Source organism: Pithys albifrons, chromosome 2, assembly GCF_047495875.1.
Source record: "Pithys albifrons albifrons isolate INPA30051 chromosome 2, PitAlb_v1, whole genome shotgun sequence".
NCBI lineage: Eukaryota > Metazoa > Chordata > Aves > Passeriformes > Thamnophilidae > Pithys > Pithys albifrons.
The window spans coordinates 30,483,717-30,501,588 of NC_092459.1; the positions used below are offsets into that span (position 1 = coordinate 30,483,717).

At 39.4% G+C, this 17,872-nt stretch overlaps 1 protein-coding gene across 4 annotated transcripts in view; it reads left to right on the forward strand.

The window, feature by feature from the left end:
- Positions 1-17,872, forward strand: part of MYO6 (myosin VI) — a 113,091-nt gene that overhangs the window by 23,759 nt on the left and 71,460 nt on the right. For all 4 annotated transcript variants that reach the window (XM_071548637.1, XM_071548638.1, XM_071548640.1 and 1 more), the window contains exons 2-3: positions 8,659-8,797; positions 15,004-15,073. In XM_071548637.1, coding sequence (XP_071404738.1) covers positions 8,678-8,797; positions 15,004-15,073 — 190 coding nt within the window. In that variant the 5' untranslated portion in view covers positions 8,659-8,677. The remainder of the gene's footprint in view (positions 1-8,658; positions 8,798-15,003; positions 15,074-17,872) is intronic.

Here is a 17,872-nt window from a genome sequence, read left to right on the forward strand (position 1 = left end):
AGGGAAGTTCTAGCCAGGTGGGGGTTGGTCTCTTCTCCCAGGCACTCAGCAACAGGACAAGGGGGCACAGGCTCATCCTCTGCCAGGGGAAATTTAGGTTGGATATCAGAACAACATTCTTTCCAGAGAGAGTAATCAGGCATTGGAATGGCCTGCCCAGAGAGGTGGTGGATTTCCCATCCCTGGAGGTTTTTAAACTGAGATTGGACGTGGCACTGAGTGCCATGACCTAGTAAATGGACTGGAGTGGACCAAGGGTTGGACTTGATGATCTCAGAGGTCTTTTCCAACCCAGTTGATTCTGTGATTCTATGATTTTTCCCCTCTTGCTGCCTGCTGTTTTCAGTAGGGCTAAATTGCTCAACCTGAAAGAGTTAAGTTGGTTTGAACAACCTCTTTCAAAATCTGTTCCATAGCCTTACTGGTTTTCCTCTGGTTTTTCTGGTCTTCATTTCTGTTCTGTAATGCTTCTGAAGTGGTATCCAGACCACAAATAAGGAGTTCTTTCTTTAATTTTAACTTCGCTATTCAAATTTGACATTGTGGTTTGGGTTTTGTTACTTTTCCTCTTTCTGTTTGTTGCAGAAAGAGTATTTATATATATACTAGAGTAGGTATTGCTGTTGGTTGAAAATGCTTGTGCAGATCCCCTTGGCATACTTAAATTCTTGGTTTGTCAGGAAACTCCACTCAAGTTATTTTAATGAACAAGAACTGGGACAAAGTCCTTGCTATTTTGTTAGTAGGAACTAAAATAGGAATAATGTTCTTGAGAGAACAGGAACTTAAAAAGCTGGCAGAAGAGCAGGAATCAGAGGAAACTGTCAGACCTTGCTGATTGTAATATGAATCAAGTTTTAACTTCTCAGTGTCATAGTCACAAGAACACAACCTCCGTGGTTAGGTTTACAAACTTACAAACTGTAAAAAATCCATCTCGGTCTTGTATATCAGTAGTGGAATTGGAGAAAAACTTGCTACTGAAGTTCAGCAGAATTTTAAAACTAGCTAGAATTTTGTTAAGAACTTAACTAGAATACCCTGCTGGAAGTACAACCTGTTTCAGTCTAGATTTGATGAAATTTAAGTTTTGTTTGTTTGTTTGCTTGCTTGTTTTGTTCTCATTTTGAGCTGTTTCTGCAGCAGGATATTATTGCAGGGCAGTCCTGTGGTGTAAAGGAGAGCACTCTGGACTCTGAACCGCAAGGACCTGAGTTCGAGTCTCAGTGGGGACCATCCCCAGGCAGTTCAATGCCTCCCTGCCATCCCATCCCGTCACATCTCGGATGCTCAGCAGGGTCAGCCCCAGTTAGTACCGGGTGCTGTGACAGTCCCGAGGACTTCACTGTCACTGTCCAAGCTCGCTCGGCCGTGGCAGATGGACCTTAGGACTTAAACGGTGGGGCCAGTTCTGTGCAAGCTGTGCCTCACCTAAAAAATCCACTGTGCAGGCTGGAAGGGCACACCCATGTGGGGAGAGCCCTGCCCAAATCTGCGTTCGCGAAGTCTGGCCATACATACATATTATTGCATAAGCCACATCCTGATGAATCCAGTCTGTACTTGCCAGGGGGAGCATAGGTGGCACAGTGCACATGGGGAGCAGTTAGGTGAGCATAGTCCACTGGAAAGCTTCCCCCACAAAGACTTTTTCCTGCAGCCCCCATTGCTGGCAGATGGGAAAATTGTCAGCTGAGGGTTTTGCAGCCAGTGGTTTTATTAGGATTAGTACAAGTGCGATGTTGCTTTTTGGTAGATTTTACGGTCTTGAAACTCTGGACCTACTGTTAATATTTTTGTCGGGTCCCCAAACAAAGCTTCGTATCAGATAATGGCATGTTCTTTTAAGCCATCCTTTAAATACTTCCATACTACAGTTTGTGGAGAGCTAAATCAGTTGGCATTGATGACAGATGGAAGCTGCTTGTTCCCTTCAATTTGTTCTTTTGGGTTTATAGAAATCAGCTTTTCTTTCTTCCTCTTCCTGTGTGCCTTGGTCCTTCTTCATTCCATCATGTCAAGTAGAAATATGGTCATGATTTCCTTGGGATTTAATATGAGCCGGTGTCAATCTGCTAGTTAACATGACGTGTATGTTGCTGTCTCCCCTGGCTAAGTCTCATTTGACCTTCCAATCTCCTCCACTCCTTGTCTTCTCATGTAGTACAGTTCATGTTTGCTGTTTCTCCTCTGCTGGTGTGCCATGAGTGTGTCCTTACTGTGTGCAGCCCCTCTTGTGGACTCATTTCTTCCTCCATACCTGCAGAGAGATGGTGTGTTTGTTAAAACTGCCAAAATTCTCCTTCCTATGGGTTTCTCAAAGCTTCACTGTAACCTCCAGTGGCAGATTCCCTTGGCTGCATGGCATTCATTTTTGTTTCTTAGGCAATGCTGGGGCTCTTGCACTTAGTAAGCAACAGTTGCAAGACACTTGGCCTTTCACAAACCTGTGCAGTTGAAGTACAAATTATGTTAGATAAGCTTCCTATGATAGGTACTTTTTTAATGATATCCTTTTTTAATGGGCTACATTTTTTATATAAAAGGTGTATTACATACAAAACTTCTAATTGATTGGACAGGATGCATTCGAAAAAGCATGAAACAAATTTTCAACACTGAAAGTTCTTGCACATTTTTCAGCATGATGATACATACATTCAGTTGCTGTGGAGGAAGTTCCTTACCATGAATTGAATTAATTCTTTTTGAGAGCTTTTTGATGTAACATCTATTTAAATATTTGCAGATAAAGTAGTTGTATGTTTCTTTGAAAGTATTTGGTCTTACTGAGACCATCTCCCTGGAGAGGGGAGGCTGGAGCAGGGACCAAAAAGCCAGGAGCTTATCTGGGGTGATTTGTCTTGAGCAGCAATTAAGACACTGGAGGGTGAGGTGGTTTAGAGGAAGCTGTACAGGTCTTTGGCTAATCCTGTCCCTACCACACCCCTTCTTCTGCTCCTTAAAATTCTTCCAGGAGCACAGATGTTTTCAGAAGTGATATGAAGCATTGCAGTTGTACTTTACCAAGGTCTGGAGCAGTTTTTTTTTTTTAAATTGGGAATTGCCATGTTTACTGTGGAGAAAATGACATGAGATTCCTGCTTTGTTTAAAGCATGAGGGGCTGTCTTGTCTTTTCAAACCATAGTGAGTAGTAAAGACAACAGCAGAGGATGTATTTACTGTGTGAATGCTAACTGCAAAGTGAATACAAATACAAGGAGTGGTTCATCTGGAAGTACTGCAGAAATCAGTTTCTGTCTGTTCAGTATTGAAAACATGCTGATACATGCAAATATGCAAGAAAATGAGCATGCCATGAGAATAATTCCATCAGCCGTTGAACTAAAATTGTCTCCAGCAGTCAAAGCAGGTAGATTTAAAAGGAGTGTTTATCTAGTGATTCTCAGATACTGGAATGATTACTCTTTGTTTACTTGCAGACTTCTACAAAGTGTATTGACAATTAAGAAGTTGGCCTAAGATTTTCAAAGAAAATTATTTTTGAAGATACTTTTGTGCTCAGCTATATTCCAGCTCATATCTTCTCGTCCAGTTTGGCAGAAGTCTCCACTCAACAGTTACCTTGCTGATGTTATTTTAGATATGAAAAAGCTGCAACATGACATGGGTAAACTAGAACGTCTTAGAGGAGAGTTTTGTAGTGAATTGGAAAAGTAAATAAAAATGGAATGGATGTAATATTCAGTTAAACCATGCAGTTATAAGTGTATTGCATTTAGGTCAAATAAAAGTAAATCTGTATATATGTGCAGCTCCTGTGTCTCCTGCAGTAGGGTGCTGAATGCTGCCTGGGCTTTGATTTGTTCAGGTTTCAATTCAGAAGTGAACTAGGGTTGAAAAGGAATTTGTCTGACAGTAAGCTACCACAATCTATCAGTGTTTTTTGTGTACTCTCTCCTGTATGTTCACAGGACTTTTCCCAAAGCATTCTCATGTGCCTGCTTTAATCTGGAGAATTTTGAGCAGCTCTTAAACAAACAAGTACAAGGTATTTTTAATAGAAAATAACCTATATGTTTTACTGTGATAATTTGCTGCTATACCTATTCTGCCTAGTTTATTTTTCTTCAACTTAGCCATCCTAATGAGATACTGTCAGTTGTTTAATGTAGTCTAATTTTTAATTTGTTTAAATTAGTTAATTCAGCAATTAGTACAGTTCTTTGGTATAGCAAACTGTTCATAGGATAGTAAATAGGAGCAGATCATGCAAATGCCTACCTCTGGGCTCTGGTAATAAGTTTAAAATTGCATTACTGCATTTTGCCTTCCTAGAATCCTTTCATGAGAGGGTAGTGTTTAATTTCCTTTTGAATAATCTACAACCTCCAAATGTAGTTGTATTACATCCTTTTAAAATCAAAACCGTTTAGGTAAACAAAAGTGGGGTGATGGTGTGTCAGCTTTCAACCAAGGAACTCTTAGTTTTTTCATATACTTAATGTGTTATGTAGATAATTTTTTTGAGAAAAAATATCATGAAACAGTCTCCAAAAATGGGAATAATAGTGTAGAAAAAAGTTAAAGAAATGTTGGTAGGTGCTTTTCTTGGAATCTGTGCAGTGCAGTATAGTTTCGTATTACAAGTTGTTTGAAGTGTTGGCTACTCCTGTTTAGCCAGTGCTGAATGTGTGAAGTGCCCTTACTGATAATTAAGATAAGGTCTAATTAGTGCATGCCTGTTATGAAAAAATAAAATCTGACATTTGAAGGAATAGCTATGAAGTTTACCAACTTCAGGCAAAGACTTATTTTATTACTGTCCCTTTCCTGCTCGACAGAGAGAGAAACTCCAGTACCGAGTTCCAGGTCTTTTTCTGCTTACTGTAGAAGAGGAGAGAGCAGCTGACTTTGCAGTTATAAACATAACTTTTGTGAATACTCTTCTTCATGTTGGAAGAAGTCTTAATTTGTAGACACTTTAGTATATGTTGAGTGCATATATACAACTAGGTGGTCCCATGGTGTAATGGAGAGCACTCCAGACTCTGAATCCCAAGGACCTGAGTTTGAGCCTCAGTGGGACCGTCCCCTGGCAGTTCAATGCCTCCTTGCCATCTGATCCCGTCAGATCTCGGATGCTCAGCAGGGTCAGCCCCAGTTAGTACCGGGTGCTGTGACAGTCCCGAGGACTTCCCTGTCACTGTCCAAGCTCGCTCGGCCGTGGCAGATGGACCTCAGGACTTAAATGGTGGGGCCAGTTCTGTGCATGCTGTGCCTCACCTAAAACATCCACTTTGCAGGCTGGAAGGGCACACTCACCTGGGGAGAGCCCTGCCCAAATCTGTGTTTGTGAAGTCTGGCCATACATACACAAACACAAATGTGGAAGACAGCTTCTTTTGGCCTCCTTTGTTTGGAAGCATCATTCAGGTGACTCCTTGTGTTTAGTGGTGTTGCATTCAAATTTGTTGCCTTATTGCTTTTAGCCTGGAGAAGTCTCTGCTTTCACTGTTTTCAGAAACAGTGTGCTCTTTCAGCAGTGTGGTGAAGCTGACTGCATGTAGATGGAATTTAGATGAATGCATGTTGGGGAAAAAAAGTTTCTTCCCACTGACAGTTATTAATGAATGGTCTGTAACCTGACTGGGTCTGTGGTTTTATTGGGAAAATATTAATTGAAGGTTCTCCATCCAAATCTATATTCTTCCTCATTTGCACTCTTGTGGTATGTATGTTTTGATCAGTAAAATACACTTTTATGTTGTTAACAAGTGCTGTTTTCCTTTTCTGAAGGACTTACGTAGTAATTGAACTTGGATCTTCTTTTGGTTCTGCTGACCTTAAAATGCTGGGCTTGAAACTGGCTATTCAAGAGCTTGTTGAGGAATAGGCTTCATGCATGTTTCTCAAGGCAATGGCACATACATCAGATGGAGGGGTAAATAGAGCAGGTATGACTTGATGGGTTTTTCATTGTGCTCTCTGTCAGAGTCACAGCTGTGTCAGAGTCACAGTTTGTGTCACTTCTCAGACAGAAGACTGTATTTATTAGAAATAATTGCCCCATGACTAGCTACTACACTTGTATTTAGATGCTTTCACCCAATGGCTTCTTCGACTCTTGAAAAGCCTCAGGTTCTCTTCTTAAACATGCATTTCCTGGTGGTGGCTGAATTCAAGAGGATTTTTTCAGTTTGTGACATTCCTCTATCATAATTTATTAATAAAGTATGACGTAGCCTTAAGAATATGTAAGAATGCAGGAGGTCCTGTCGGTCAGCAAAGCAGAAGCATCAGGATGTGAACTGAGGAGGTTGTATTCCAACTTTTGCTGAAATTTTGGCGGTAATTTTAGAATTTGTTTCTTGTGTGACATCGTTATGTCCGGAGCCCTGGCCATGCTACTTGGGATGTAAAAGACAGCCTTGTTTTTAGTGGTTGTGTGACATATCACTTAAGTACTAATTTGAACTAGCATTTTAAAGGCAAATGATAGGTTTGTGAAGAAATGAAGGCTTGGTTATATCCAGGAATAAACTCAGCTGTTTAGCAATTATGCCCACAATGGCAGTCGGATTCAGAGGGCAGATCTGTATGGGAAAAAAATATTCCTTTTTCAGTATCCTGAGGAAAAAATGGCCAACAGCCAATTGTGAGTGAATACAGATGTTGTTTACAGGATTTATTGTATGGTGATGGCAGCACATGATGAAGATGCTGTTTCATGAGTTCAGGGGCTGTGGCAAAGCTGTAGAAGTAAATGGAATTGAATGTGACTCTGGAGATTTTAGAACATAAACTTTCTGTGAGTGGTTAAAAGAAGTTACTATGCTCTGTTTGTGGGAGAAAAGTAAACCACAAGTTTTCCTGTAACAATTTTAATGTTTTAAATAGCATGAATTGCATAATTAGAATACATGAGAAATATTTGTTAAAATCTTCATGAGCTTTTTTGCATCCTGAACTGGATTCTTGGGGGAGAAGATCTGATTAACTGAGTAAATTTAAACACAAAACTAGACATCAATACAGAATTAAGTACCCTGTAGATATTATTTAAAAAGTCTCTTCAGAACACCACTTCATTTAAAAATACCTGAGTCGTTGCTTTAGAATTACTTCTTATTTTCTATTATTTCACATTAAAGTAGCCAAGAATAAGACACTTTGCTGTTAAGTAAGATGCTAACACCAGCAACACTCTCAAAGAGGTCACAGTGAACCTTTTCCTTCTCTTCAAACTTCCTAACCTGTCCTTGGAGAGAGTGAAAAGCATGTCAAGTAGAGCATGTCCTGACAGATCTGTGGGAGAAGAATGTCCTTTTATGCTCATGGTTCTACAGCTTTCTGGTAGGCCAGTCATTCTTCTTCCTTGCCACTGCATATGGCAGAGAGGTCTGCAGCCTTTGTTGGTTGTGAGAAATTTTGGGTCTCCTTTTTCCTTCAGATATGGGAAGAGTGTGGGACATTTTTTGTAGCTTACAGACTCCTGGCGTTTGCTACCACTGTTTTCTTCACTTCTTGGTAGGCTCATTTTGTTCATGCTGAGAGATGCAAGTTACACCTTGGTGGCATGAGATACTTTTTACAAATTTTGGAATCACTAAAACATGTCAGTTTAGTACCTGAATGAGTTTTGGAGGAGAGTAAGAAATATCTAGGAGAAGTGAGCCTTTCAAGCTGAGTGGACTCTGGGCTTATTAGGGTGAAGACTATAAAGTAGGTTTAAAAAAGCCCCAAAACAGAACAAAAAACTTTAAAAAAAGGAACCAATCCAGCATATTTAAAATGGCACCATTAGCCATTCAGTGTGTGCCAATCTTGGCAACTTTCCTGGTCAGCTCAATGAGTATTGAGTGCAATCAAATAACCCTTTTTAACTGCATAACTTGAGGACCATAAGATTTTAATGTCTTGGCCCTTTTTCACTTGTACATCAAAATTCTTCTGAAACAATTTTCATGTCGTATTTTATATAAAGTGAGGTTGGGGTTCCTTAAGAGGCAGAGCTGTAATGTTACAGTATCAGGAGTTCAGTCTCTCACAGTCTTACAGTGTAATAAACCAAGGCCCAATATATTTGTGGTTTATTTAAAAGCCATATGCTCAGCCACACAAAAAGAGTAAACACATTCATTTGTCTCAAATGCCAAGACACTGGATTTCTGCCCACATGCCTCAACATGTGACTGTTGTAGAAATTCAAGTTTTTGTACACCAAATCAGGTACAGACAAGTATCCATTAGTCATATGACCCTCTGCATGCACATACAGATATATAAATACATGTGTGTGTCTTTACTTTTGTATCCATGTATGTACATATACACACTCCTAGTAGAGTCTTATCTTTGGATCTGCCTTGCACTTCTGATTTGATCATGAGATAGACTCCCTTCTTGGATCACAAGTTAGGGAAGCTGGGGAAAGAGCTGCGGGGACCAGTGTGTGGATGCCCTGAGAAATTGATCTGTTCTTGAATCTTCTCCATAGTCAAGTCCAGGTGTGTCCTCTTTAGGCCAAGCGTTGCGGGTTGGAAAAAGGCTGACTCTGGTCTGCAGGGACTGTTTCCCTTCACACTGAATAACAGGAATAAACATAATAAACTAAAGTCTGTATAGCGAATCCTGGTGGCTTACTGAATTTGTATACAAAGTTTTTGTTTAACTTAGATTTTCTTTTCTTACAGGAAATACTGGATAAATCCCATGATGGACGATGGGAAGCCCGTTTGGGCTCCACACCCAACTGATGGGTTTCAGATGGGGATGATTGTGGACATTGGCCCTGACAACTTAACTATTGAACCTTTGAATCAGAAAGGCAAGGTAAGTATCTCACAAACAAAGGAACAGAGGAAAAACGTACAATAAAACATTTTACCTGTAGGTCAAATGTTCGCTTATATATACAATTACATGCAGCCTGGAGGAGTGGAAAATCATTTTTCTGTTTGGTTAAGGATCTTTGCTTAGCTTTAGCTTGTATTGCAAATGAACCCTCACACTGGTAAGTGCATACTTTGTCAGTTATCTGAATGTGTATTGAGTATATGCTTATGAAAGAGAGGAGGTGTGAATCTCTGTAGCCATTTGATTTGATGCTTTACTTTTCTAAATTAGAGACTGATTATGAGCCTGCTGTTGAGATTAGCTTCTCTCTTTTCCCTTCCATGCATAGAAATGGTCCTAGAGGCATATGCTAGGCTCTAGCTAAGATTAGACACCTTTCCATTAGACTGATGAAGACTGAAAGATGAATCCTCTTACCTCAAGTACCTTGAGAAGTAACATGACATTAAACAAAGGTCCTATGGAATTGCTGTATCAAATTAAAGTCAAAATTAATGTAACATTTAAAATTAAGACCTAGTTCATCCTAATGAATGTGTTCCAACTGCTTCATTTATCATGACATCTTTCAGATTCAGTATGTCATAATTAAATGTCAGTTTTCACAGGAAGCACCTTGTAGCTATCAATTATCCTAATTCAAGTGGTCAGCATCCTGGGTTTTACTAGCTGGAGTAAGATCAGACACTGCGTTAAAAGCTATGATTTTGATCTTTGTGAGTGTGTTTTACGTGCCCTTTCTTATAATTCTGTTCTTTCTGGATCTTTGAGTATGTAAAAAAGACAAAAATATGTTTTGTAACTTCTTTTTTCACATCAACAACAGTAGAGAATGCCTTGTCACAGGTCAAAAGGTTATGCAGCAGTCCTTTCCTTTGAGACAATATTTATAGGCTTTCTTTTTGTGCACATAGGAGAGGAAGTTGATTTTGCTTTCCTTAGAAATACAAAGCAAGTGTAACATTGAATTTTTGAGTGTGAAAGATAAAGTCTATATGTTAACAGTAGTAGTAGCAGCATTCATTCTTTAATTTAGGGAAAATAAAATTATTCAGACATGAATATTAAATACTCCAAATCTGTGGCAAAGTTGTATTTAACTGACTTAAATAATTTTCACCCTCGTTGCTTTTTCTGTTTATATATATCTATATATCTATTTTACTCCCAAATGGTCCTGATGCAATAAAGAGCAAAAGCCTGTATATTAAACAGAAAGATGCAATAAGGATACTTTGAGTCACTGTCTATTTCTGATATATGCTCCTTTTAGGGACTGTATGTAACTAAAAAAAAAACCACAAACAGAAAAACCAACCAAACAAAAACCCAACAACAGATCTTAATATATCCGAAAATACAAATATTTTATTTCATGGTTCACAACAGAAAAACCTCCTGTTTAGATAGTTTGTTATTCTGCTGTTGGCTGTTTTGAATTAAGCAGATCAATTAAGGGCCTAATGTTCATTCATCTAAGGGAACAAACAGTCGAAATGCCATAGAGATTATGGTCCTATATTTGCAACTATAAAACTTCTGTATATTAATAGAGGTGGAGTAAAAAGTTTTCTTGATCACCTTCTCAGTTTTTTCAAGGTGTCATTGGTTTCCTTTTATAGTGAAACCTTTCTCGTTGCTTTTTGTCTTTTTAAGGAAACTCTGTTCTTAAGCACCTGAGCCAGTGATTTAAAGTAGTCAGCATTAATACCCATTATCAGCAACTTTGTGTTCTTAAAATAATAGTTCAGAACTGCTCTTCAACAAGGAGTGATCCAGCAGCTCCAGAGTTGCTCATGATAATTATAGGGAGGAGAGGAGTAACCTGATCTTGTAAACATATCTGGGTAGTGTAACTTATTATTATTTTTTAATCTGGGTCATTACCATGTCATGTGTATTCTCTGTAGGCGCTGGTAGCTTAGCAGAGGTCACAGGCTGAAAAGGAAATGTGTATGCATATGTTTGATTATTGCCTTTTATGACACTTAATGTCGTTAATAACTGCAATAAATGCTGCAAGGCAGCAGTTTCACGATGTCTTAAAATCCCCTCTTCCCCACCTGTAGCCAGCTCTGGTGTTGCAGCGTGGCACCTTCTCAGCTCTGCGTGCCGAGCTGCGAGTGACACTGCAAATGAGGTCAGAGAACAGATCCACCTTAAAAATGAAGAAGTGGAAAGTTTTCAGGACAGCAGCAGGCAGTGGCAGGGGACAGAGTAGCTGAGGCCAGTGTGGTGGTAGATTGCTTGTATTATGAAACCAAATCACCCAGTCCAGGTTCTGTGAAGGTAGTTGGCCAACACACCAACTCACTCACAAACCAGCAGTAGCAGTTTTGGGCGCCGCAGCTCCTACCTGAGTGTTTACAGCTCTGTGTGGAGGCTGTCTGTCTAAAGAGAGGTGGGAATCTGGGTCACCCAGCTTGTACTGTATGAGGAACTGTAATGCAAACTGCAGGAGTGTGTTACCAGAACAGAGGATGCATGTGTTACACAATGGGAGCCTCTTCCCAAAAACTGGATCATTGACTTGCAAGGCTGCTATTGCATTTACACTTCTACTTGGAGTGTTCTTTTCTGAATGTACTGGGATTTGTAACATCAGATCCTGCTGCATGTATCTCCTTCATGCTGTAACAGGAAGAAGGCAGATGACAGTGAAGTGCCAAATGGGGAATCCATTCTTTTCCTGGAGGTAGCAAATCTAAGTAAAGTGATTAGGAAGAGATGCATTGGAGGGGCTTGCACGCTGAGATGCTATCCTGGGCTCCATGGGACACTGAGGAGTGGGGGTGATGGCATTTACTAGAGCATAGGCAGTAATGAGTTTCTGGCAGTCACTGGGAAGGTGTGAGATGCTGCAGACAGTCACTCACACCACTCCTGCTGTCAGCTGGGAGACACCTTGTGGTTCTGTGCCAGCTCTGAAGGGTCATGGAGGCCTTTATGGGGCACTTGCTCTGCTATGCTGTGAAAAACCAGAAACGTATTTTTTCAGGCTAAGTATAAATGTACTTTGAAAGTAAGGATCAGAATGTCCAAAGTTCAGTGCTTTGAACTAAGGTGGTTTTTTTGATGGTTGCTTTTGGCTGTTTTTTGTAGCAGTGAGTGCAACTTGCTTGCACAAATAAGACATTTTCTCATCTGTTCTACACACCATTTGTGCTGCTTTAGGCTGATTTATGAAATACAGCAGAGAGTAGGGATGTCTCCTGACTGTTTCTGGAAGGTATAAAGGAGGGCATAGTTACATGTATTGGATTACGTGGTAGCAAGATGATCCTGCTTGAATGGAAAGATATCTTTTTTCGCTCATCTAGTTTCTGGGAGAATAGTTGAGACTGCCATTGGATTTCACGGGCTGCTTCATTACAAAGAGGGGAAAAAAACCTCTACAAAACTCCTCAAACCCTATTTTGCTTCCTGAGACCACTTTATTGTCTCATAATATTAATACCCCCTCCATTTTCTTAGAAAAAGCTTGTCCTAAGCTATGCTTAATGCAAAAGTCTTCCATCAAGTACCTGAAGCATTTTTTCATTAGAATAAATGTTTAAAAAAATTAAAAGTGAGACAATAAAGAATTTCCTTGGATATTTTTTATTGATAGATCTGGGATACCTTGCTCATTTTCCTATTCAAAATCCTACATTTTAATACTTGCAGCTGTGTACTCCTTTTGCTTAAGCTATCATACTAATGTACATAAGAAGCAATTGCCTTACATAAAGCAGTATACCAATGGTGGCATAGAGAAATGAATTTTTTTGTTGACATTGTTGAAACCAGACTTATGTTCTTATATAAAAAAGTCCAACAGAAAAACATCAGCTTTCAGATATCTTCATTTTTCTTTCTTTTATCACTTCTGAAATATTCTAAAAATGAATTCATAATTTACGTTGAGTGAAAAAATGAAGGAGATAATGTGAATTCTCGTTTGCTTGTTTGTTTATTTATCTTGAATCAGAAGACTGAGTGATGAGGCATTGAAAAAGCTCTTCTTCTTCTGCGATCGTTCTAGCATGGCTGATTTAGTTCTAAAGATGTTAAAATATCAGAGGTTTATGAAGAGTCTTACAGGATATCTAGGTATCGTGTTCATTCTCTCCTGTGGAAAAACCTGTTAGTGGTTACACTATTTTATACTGGGCTACACATCACCAGACAAGAACAAGAAGCGAAGTTACATTTTCATGAAGCCAGTCATAGTATTTTTAAACTTTCCCACTGTTTCACACATAGGAAAACTGTTGTGTTCAAATATGTCTTTGCCCAGTCAGGTATACCTTTCCTGTGACAAACTTGTAGAGAAAATGATGATGATAATATGTTGTTACTGCAACACTGTAAAAGGGAGGAAAGGGTGTGCGGTAATCTCTGCTTTACTAAAACTCTGAACAGCAGCTGGAAACTTTCTGAGGTAGGTAAAGACATTCAGGGCCTTCATGGCTCTGCCTGACTCTGATAAAGGATATTTTGGAGGAAGTTGGTCTGATGGATGTTCAGCTGTTCCAATGTCATTGAGCAGCTCCGTTTTCCTTAAAAGAGCTTATTGTGCATATTATTCTGCATTAGATCCTGAAAAGGCAGTTAAATGCCACCCTGACAGCTGATCCCGTCAGATCACAGAAGCTGAGCAGGGTCAGCCCCGGTTAGTACTTTAATGGGAGACCTCCTGGGAATACCGGGGGCTGTAGTTTCTAGTCTTGAGGACTTCACTGTCACTGTCCAAGCTCACTCGGCTGCAGCAGAGGAACCTTAGGAGTTAAAGGATGGGGCCAGTTCTGCACACGCTGTGCCTCACCTAAAAAATCCACTGTGCAGGCTGGAAGGGCACACCCACGTGGGGAGAGCCCTTCCCAAATCTGCGTTCCCGAAGCCTGGCCATGATGATGAGATCCTCAAAGGGGATGACAAAATAGATTTTATTATGGCTGCAAATTGTGTAGTTTATGATAACTTTGTAGGGAAGTAGATTTAATGTTTTCTGACTGGCAGCAGTTAGTTCTGCTTTGAGACATTTTTAACCCTTTTCACTTCAATGGGAGTTGGAATTTGTGGCTGTTCATGATGGTGTAAGCCCCAGAAGCTCTCATATTGTGTCTCTTGTGCTGAAGCACATATGAAAAACGTTGCTGTCTTTCTTCTGAACTTCCCTGTGAGATGTTTCTAATGGGACTACCTTGCTGAGTACAGTGTTAAACAAGCAAACATGTTTGTTTATTACATTCTTTCTTCAGATCCCATTGGTTGCCTTTTCAAGTATTAGACTAGGCTTGTCTCCATTTCCATGGGGAAAAGGAGCCTGTGCCTGCAGCAACACGGTGGCCGTCATGTTTAATTGGCACAACAGGGGTTTTGTTTATTCATAGCTAATGCAAACGAGCTATTACTACGGTAAACAAAAAAGTATAATTAAAAATCTGCCTCTTACAATAGGTATTTTTGTGCAGATGCTGTAATGCATGTGTGCTGGGATGTTTTTCCTTCCTTTTTACAACAATATAAATTATAATTTCTGGAGAGGGAAGAAGAAACAAAGTTGCTTTTGTTATGAATTTTTCCAGTTTGATGTGAACACTTGATAAATGGCTGTTTTGTGTAACTGGAGTACAGAGGTTGAAGGAAGGTCTTGTTTTACTCTAGTATTGATTTATTAAAGAAAAAACTCTACAAACAACAACCAAAGCTACAGTATTTGGTGATACAGAGGATGTGATGTATTGAACATTGATATTTTGATTAGGAATGTTTTAAACCAGAGTATGCTAGTGGCAGCACAGTCCTTTGATGGAACTAATAATTTGGGTGTTGTTCTTTCTTTGCAAAACTGAGGAAGGTGTGTGTTATTTACAATGCTGTTTCCTTTGCACTACTTTTTTAGTCTCATATTTTTTGTATTGCACAATATTACGTGCAGTTTTTGATAGAAGGATCAAATATTATTGCAATAAAGTATTTATTACAGTGACTTAATTTTTATAACGTAGTATACTAATATAAATGCAGCAGCTTTTGTCTGCATCTAGTAACTCAGTAAAATTTCCAATTCTGAAGTATTAAGCTGGTGACTTTTATATCATGGACAATTACAGTGCACTGACTTGTGTCATTGCGTGAGACATCTCTGAACTGCGTTTCTGTTTTACAGTATTCTGACTATGTTTTTTATCTAACAGACTTTCCAGGCTGCTATCAATCAAGTGTTTCCTGCAGAGGAGGATAGCAAAAAGGATGTAGAAGATAATTGTAAGTTATGAATTTAAAAAGAGATTATGTATTTGAAAAAAATTTCTGCAATGAAGAGAATATTGTTTCCTTACAAACTTCCTGTTCCTTCCTTGTAGACTTTGTTTGAATTTATGTATGACCTTCACTAGGCCTTTGAACTTCTTAAAGTAAACCTGTTTTAAATATAATTTACTGTGGTTTTTAGTTTTCAATTGAACACTTTAGAGAAATGGACAGTCAAATATTGCCATACACAGCCATTACTTGACTTTAGAAATACTGCATTCAGATTATGGGTGTAACTGTATTTTTTATAGTGTAGCAAAATACTTAGTTGTCAGAGAGCATTTGTGTTGAGCATCATAGAAAAAAACTATACTGAGTGTTTATAATACTGTTCTGAAAAATACTGAAAGCCTAGTTAATAATATGCTTATCATTCCAAGCTATACTTTACTGATTAACTCCCTTCTAGGAACTAATTTGCTGATGTTTTGCTTTTTTTGCACCCTTACTTTTCCATGTGCCAAATGCACTAGCTGCAAGAGACAGCTTTCTGAGAATGAAGCTGTTCCTCTAATGTAATCTTATTTATTAAACTATTGCAAACAGTACAGAGACAAAATATTTACTTCTTTGTGTTTCTGTTTTGTTTTGGTTTTGTTTTTATTCTTTTTTGTGATTCACATTCCTCTTTGGGCTCCCCCCAAACCCCACTCATATATGGCACCATATGTGGAATTTTTTTTAAGTAAAAAAAAAGATTAATTTCTTTTAAATTTCAGTGGTGAAATAACTCTAAAAACTGAAGTGGGACGGGGTATCAGATAAGACTCTTAAATCATCACCCCCAATTCTGCATATGCAGAGCCTTGTAATTACTTGATAAAATCATTTTCCATACAAACCCTGCTTCATTGTGTGTGTGTGCCAGGACAGCCAGTGTCAGTAAATTTGATGCTGATAGGCCCTAGCTTTTAGTGCTTCACTTCACTTCCATGAAATTTTTGTGTTTGTTTAAATAAATATATGGACAACTGAATGCATGTGTATTCACTGGTTATATTTAGGCATGAGCCATGTGAATATTCAGAATTCTCCCTCTCTCCCAGTGACTTCCTTTGCCTCTGGATATGGATGCCTCTTTTAAAGGATTTATTCTAGAGAAGAAGCATTTCAAATCTGCTAACATAAACCTTAGTTAGCATGTGTTGAGTGGAGATGGTGACATTCCCTTGGGGAGCAAGCTTCCATTACTCCCAGAGTCTGCAGGTGGAACTGCTTTAACAATGACTTGAAAAGAGAGTGCTGGGGACACAGTGAAATCTGGGTTCCTTTACTGTTCAGATAAGCATGCTAATAAAAAGTTGATGATTAAATGATGACTGTTTCCTTTAAAATATACTGCAAACCGTCAGAGGTTCTTATGGAGATACCGTCAATGGAGTCGATTGTTACTAAGTAATAGTTTCTCATGTCAATATTGAGACTCCAAAGGGCTTAATTTTGAAGTTTGCTAATTTTTTAACACCCTATCCCCTCGCAAGCAATGCATGGGGAGAGAAGGAGACTTTAATTTTCATTGGAGCAAGCAGGAGTTTCTGATCCATTTCCTTCTAATGTCTCTTTGTCTTGGGATGATCTCATTAAAAAGGTGAAGACAGACCTGCAGTTTGTGGTCTCAGAGCCATTTTCTCAGCCATGTGAATTGAGTGTGCCTGGGGAGAGGAGCAGTCCTGTTGTGCAGCTCTGGGTGTCTGCACTTGGTTGCTGCATCTACCAGTGACTGTGGGGTTGTGGGGGAATGTGTCTGCTGGGGTGGCAAAAGAAAAGCCCTGGTGATGGGGGCCACTCTGCTGCTCCATGCAGTAATTGTGCACAGGCACAGTTTCAAGGCTGTTGTAATTCAAAGGAGAGTTTGCTTGGTGTAAAGCTAAAGCATGCCTTGTGTGCCTCTGCCAACACAGGAATATGAGTGCAAGGGATTTTGTGGAGAAAGACAGTTTCTTCTGAGCAATCCAGCAGCTGCATGGTTCTTCAAGAATTGCATTTGAAGCAAAGCTGTATTTGGTCATGTAAGGGAAGGAAGGGCTGTTACTCAGTGGAGCTATGTAAGCCAAATGGCCAAATGGCCGATTAACCCAACTTTGCTTCAGACCCGTTTGGTGCAGGTAGTAGCAGACAGAGCCACAGCCACTCCTCAGTCCACTGCAGGAGGAAGGGTAAAAGATGGAAAATGAAAATGCAGATGCTTTTGAGACGCTCACATTATTCTTTGCCAGTACATTTTGGTTCAGCAGAGAGAGTGTTCAAGGAGATGTTAAAAGCTGCTTACTGAGCTTCAGGCATCCTTGTGGGGCAAGGTGGCTGGGCAGGTTGACCTTAATTTAAAGGAACTGGCAGCCCTTTTTGCACATTTGTCTGAATAAGTGGGAGTACTTTTTTCCTGCTGGAGCCCTTGAGAAAGGACATTGGTTCAGCTTGAAATAACTTTGTTGGTCATTATAGATCAGGGATGTGTCTGTAACCCTTGAGTGAGGTGCAGGGTAGCAGTTACTATTATAGAATCACAGAATCAATTTGGTTAGAAAAGACCTCTGAGATAGAGTCCAACCTATGACCGAACACCACTATCTCAACTAGACCACAGCAATAAGTGCCACCTTTAGTCTTTCCTTAAAAAAAAAGGACATTACAGGCACAGTGCTTACTCCATCCTCAGTAGTTGCATACAACTTTTTAGGTGGCACTCATACTGTAAGGTTTACCAGTATGGCAGTCAATCAGTTGTAACTAGAGAAAATAGTGTTGTGCATT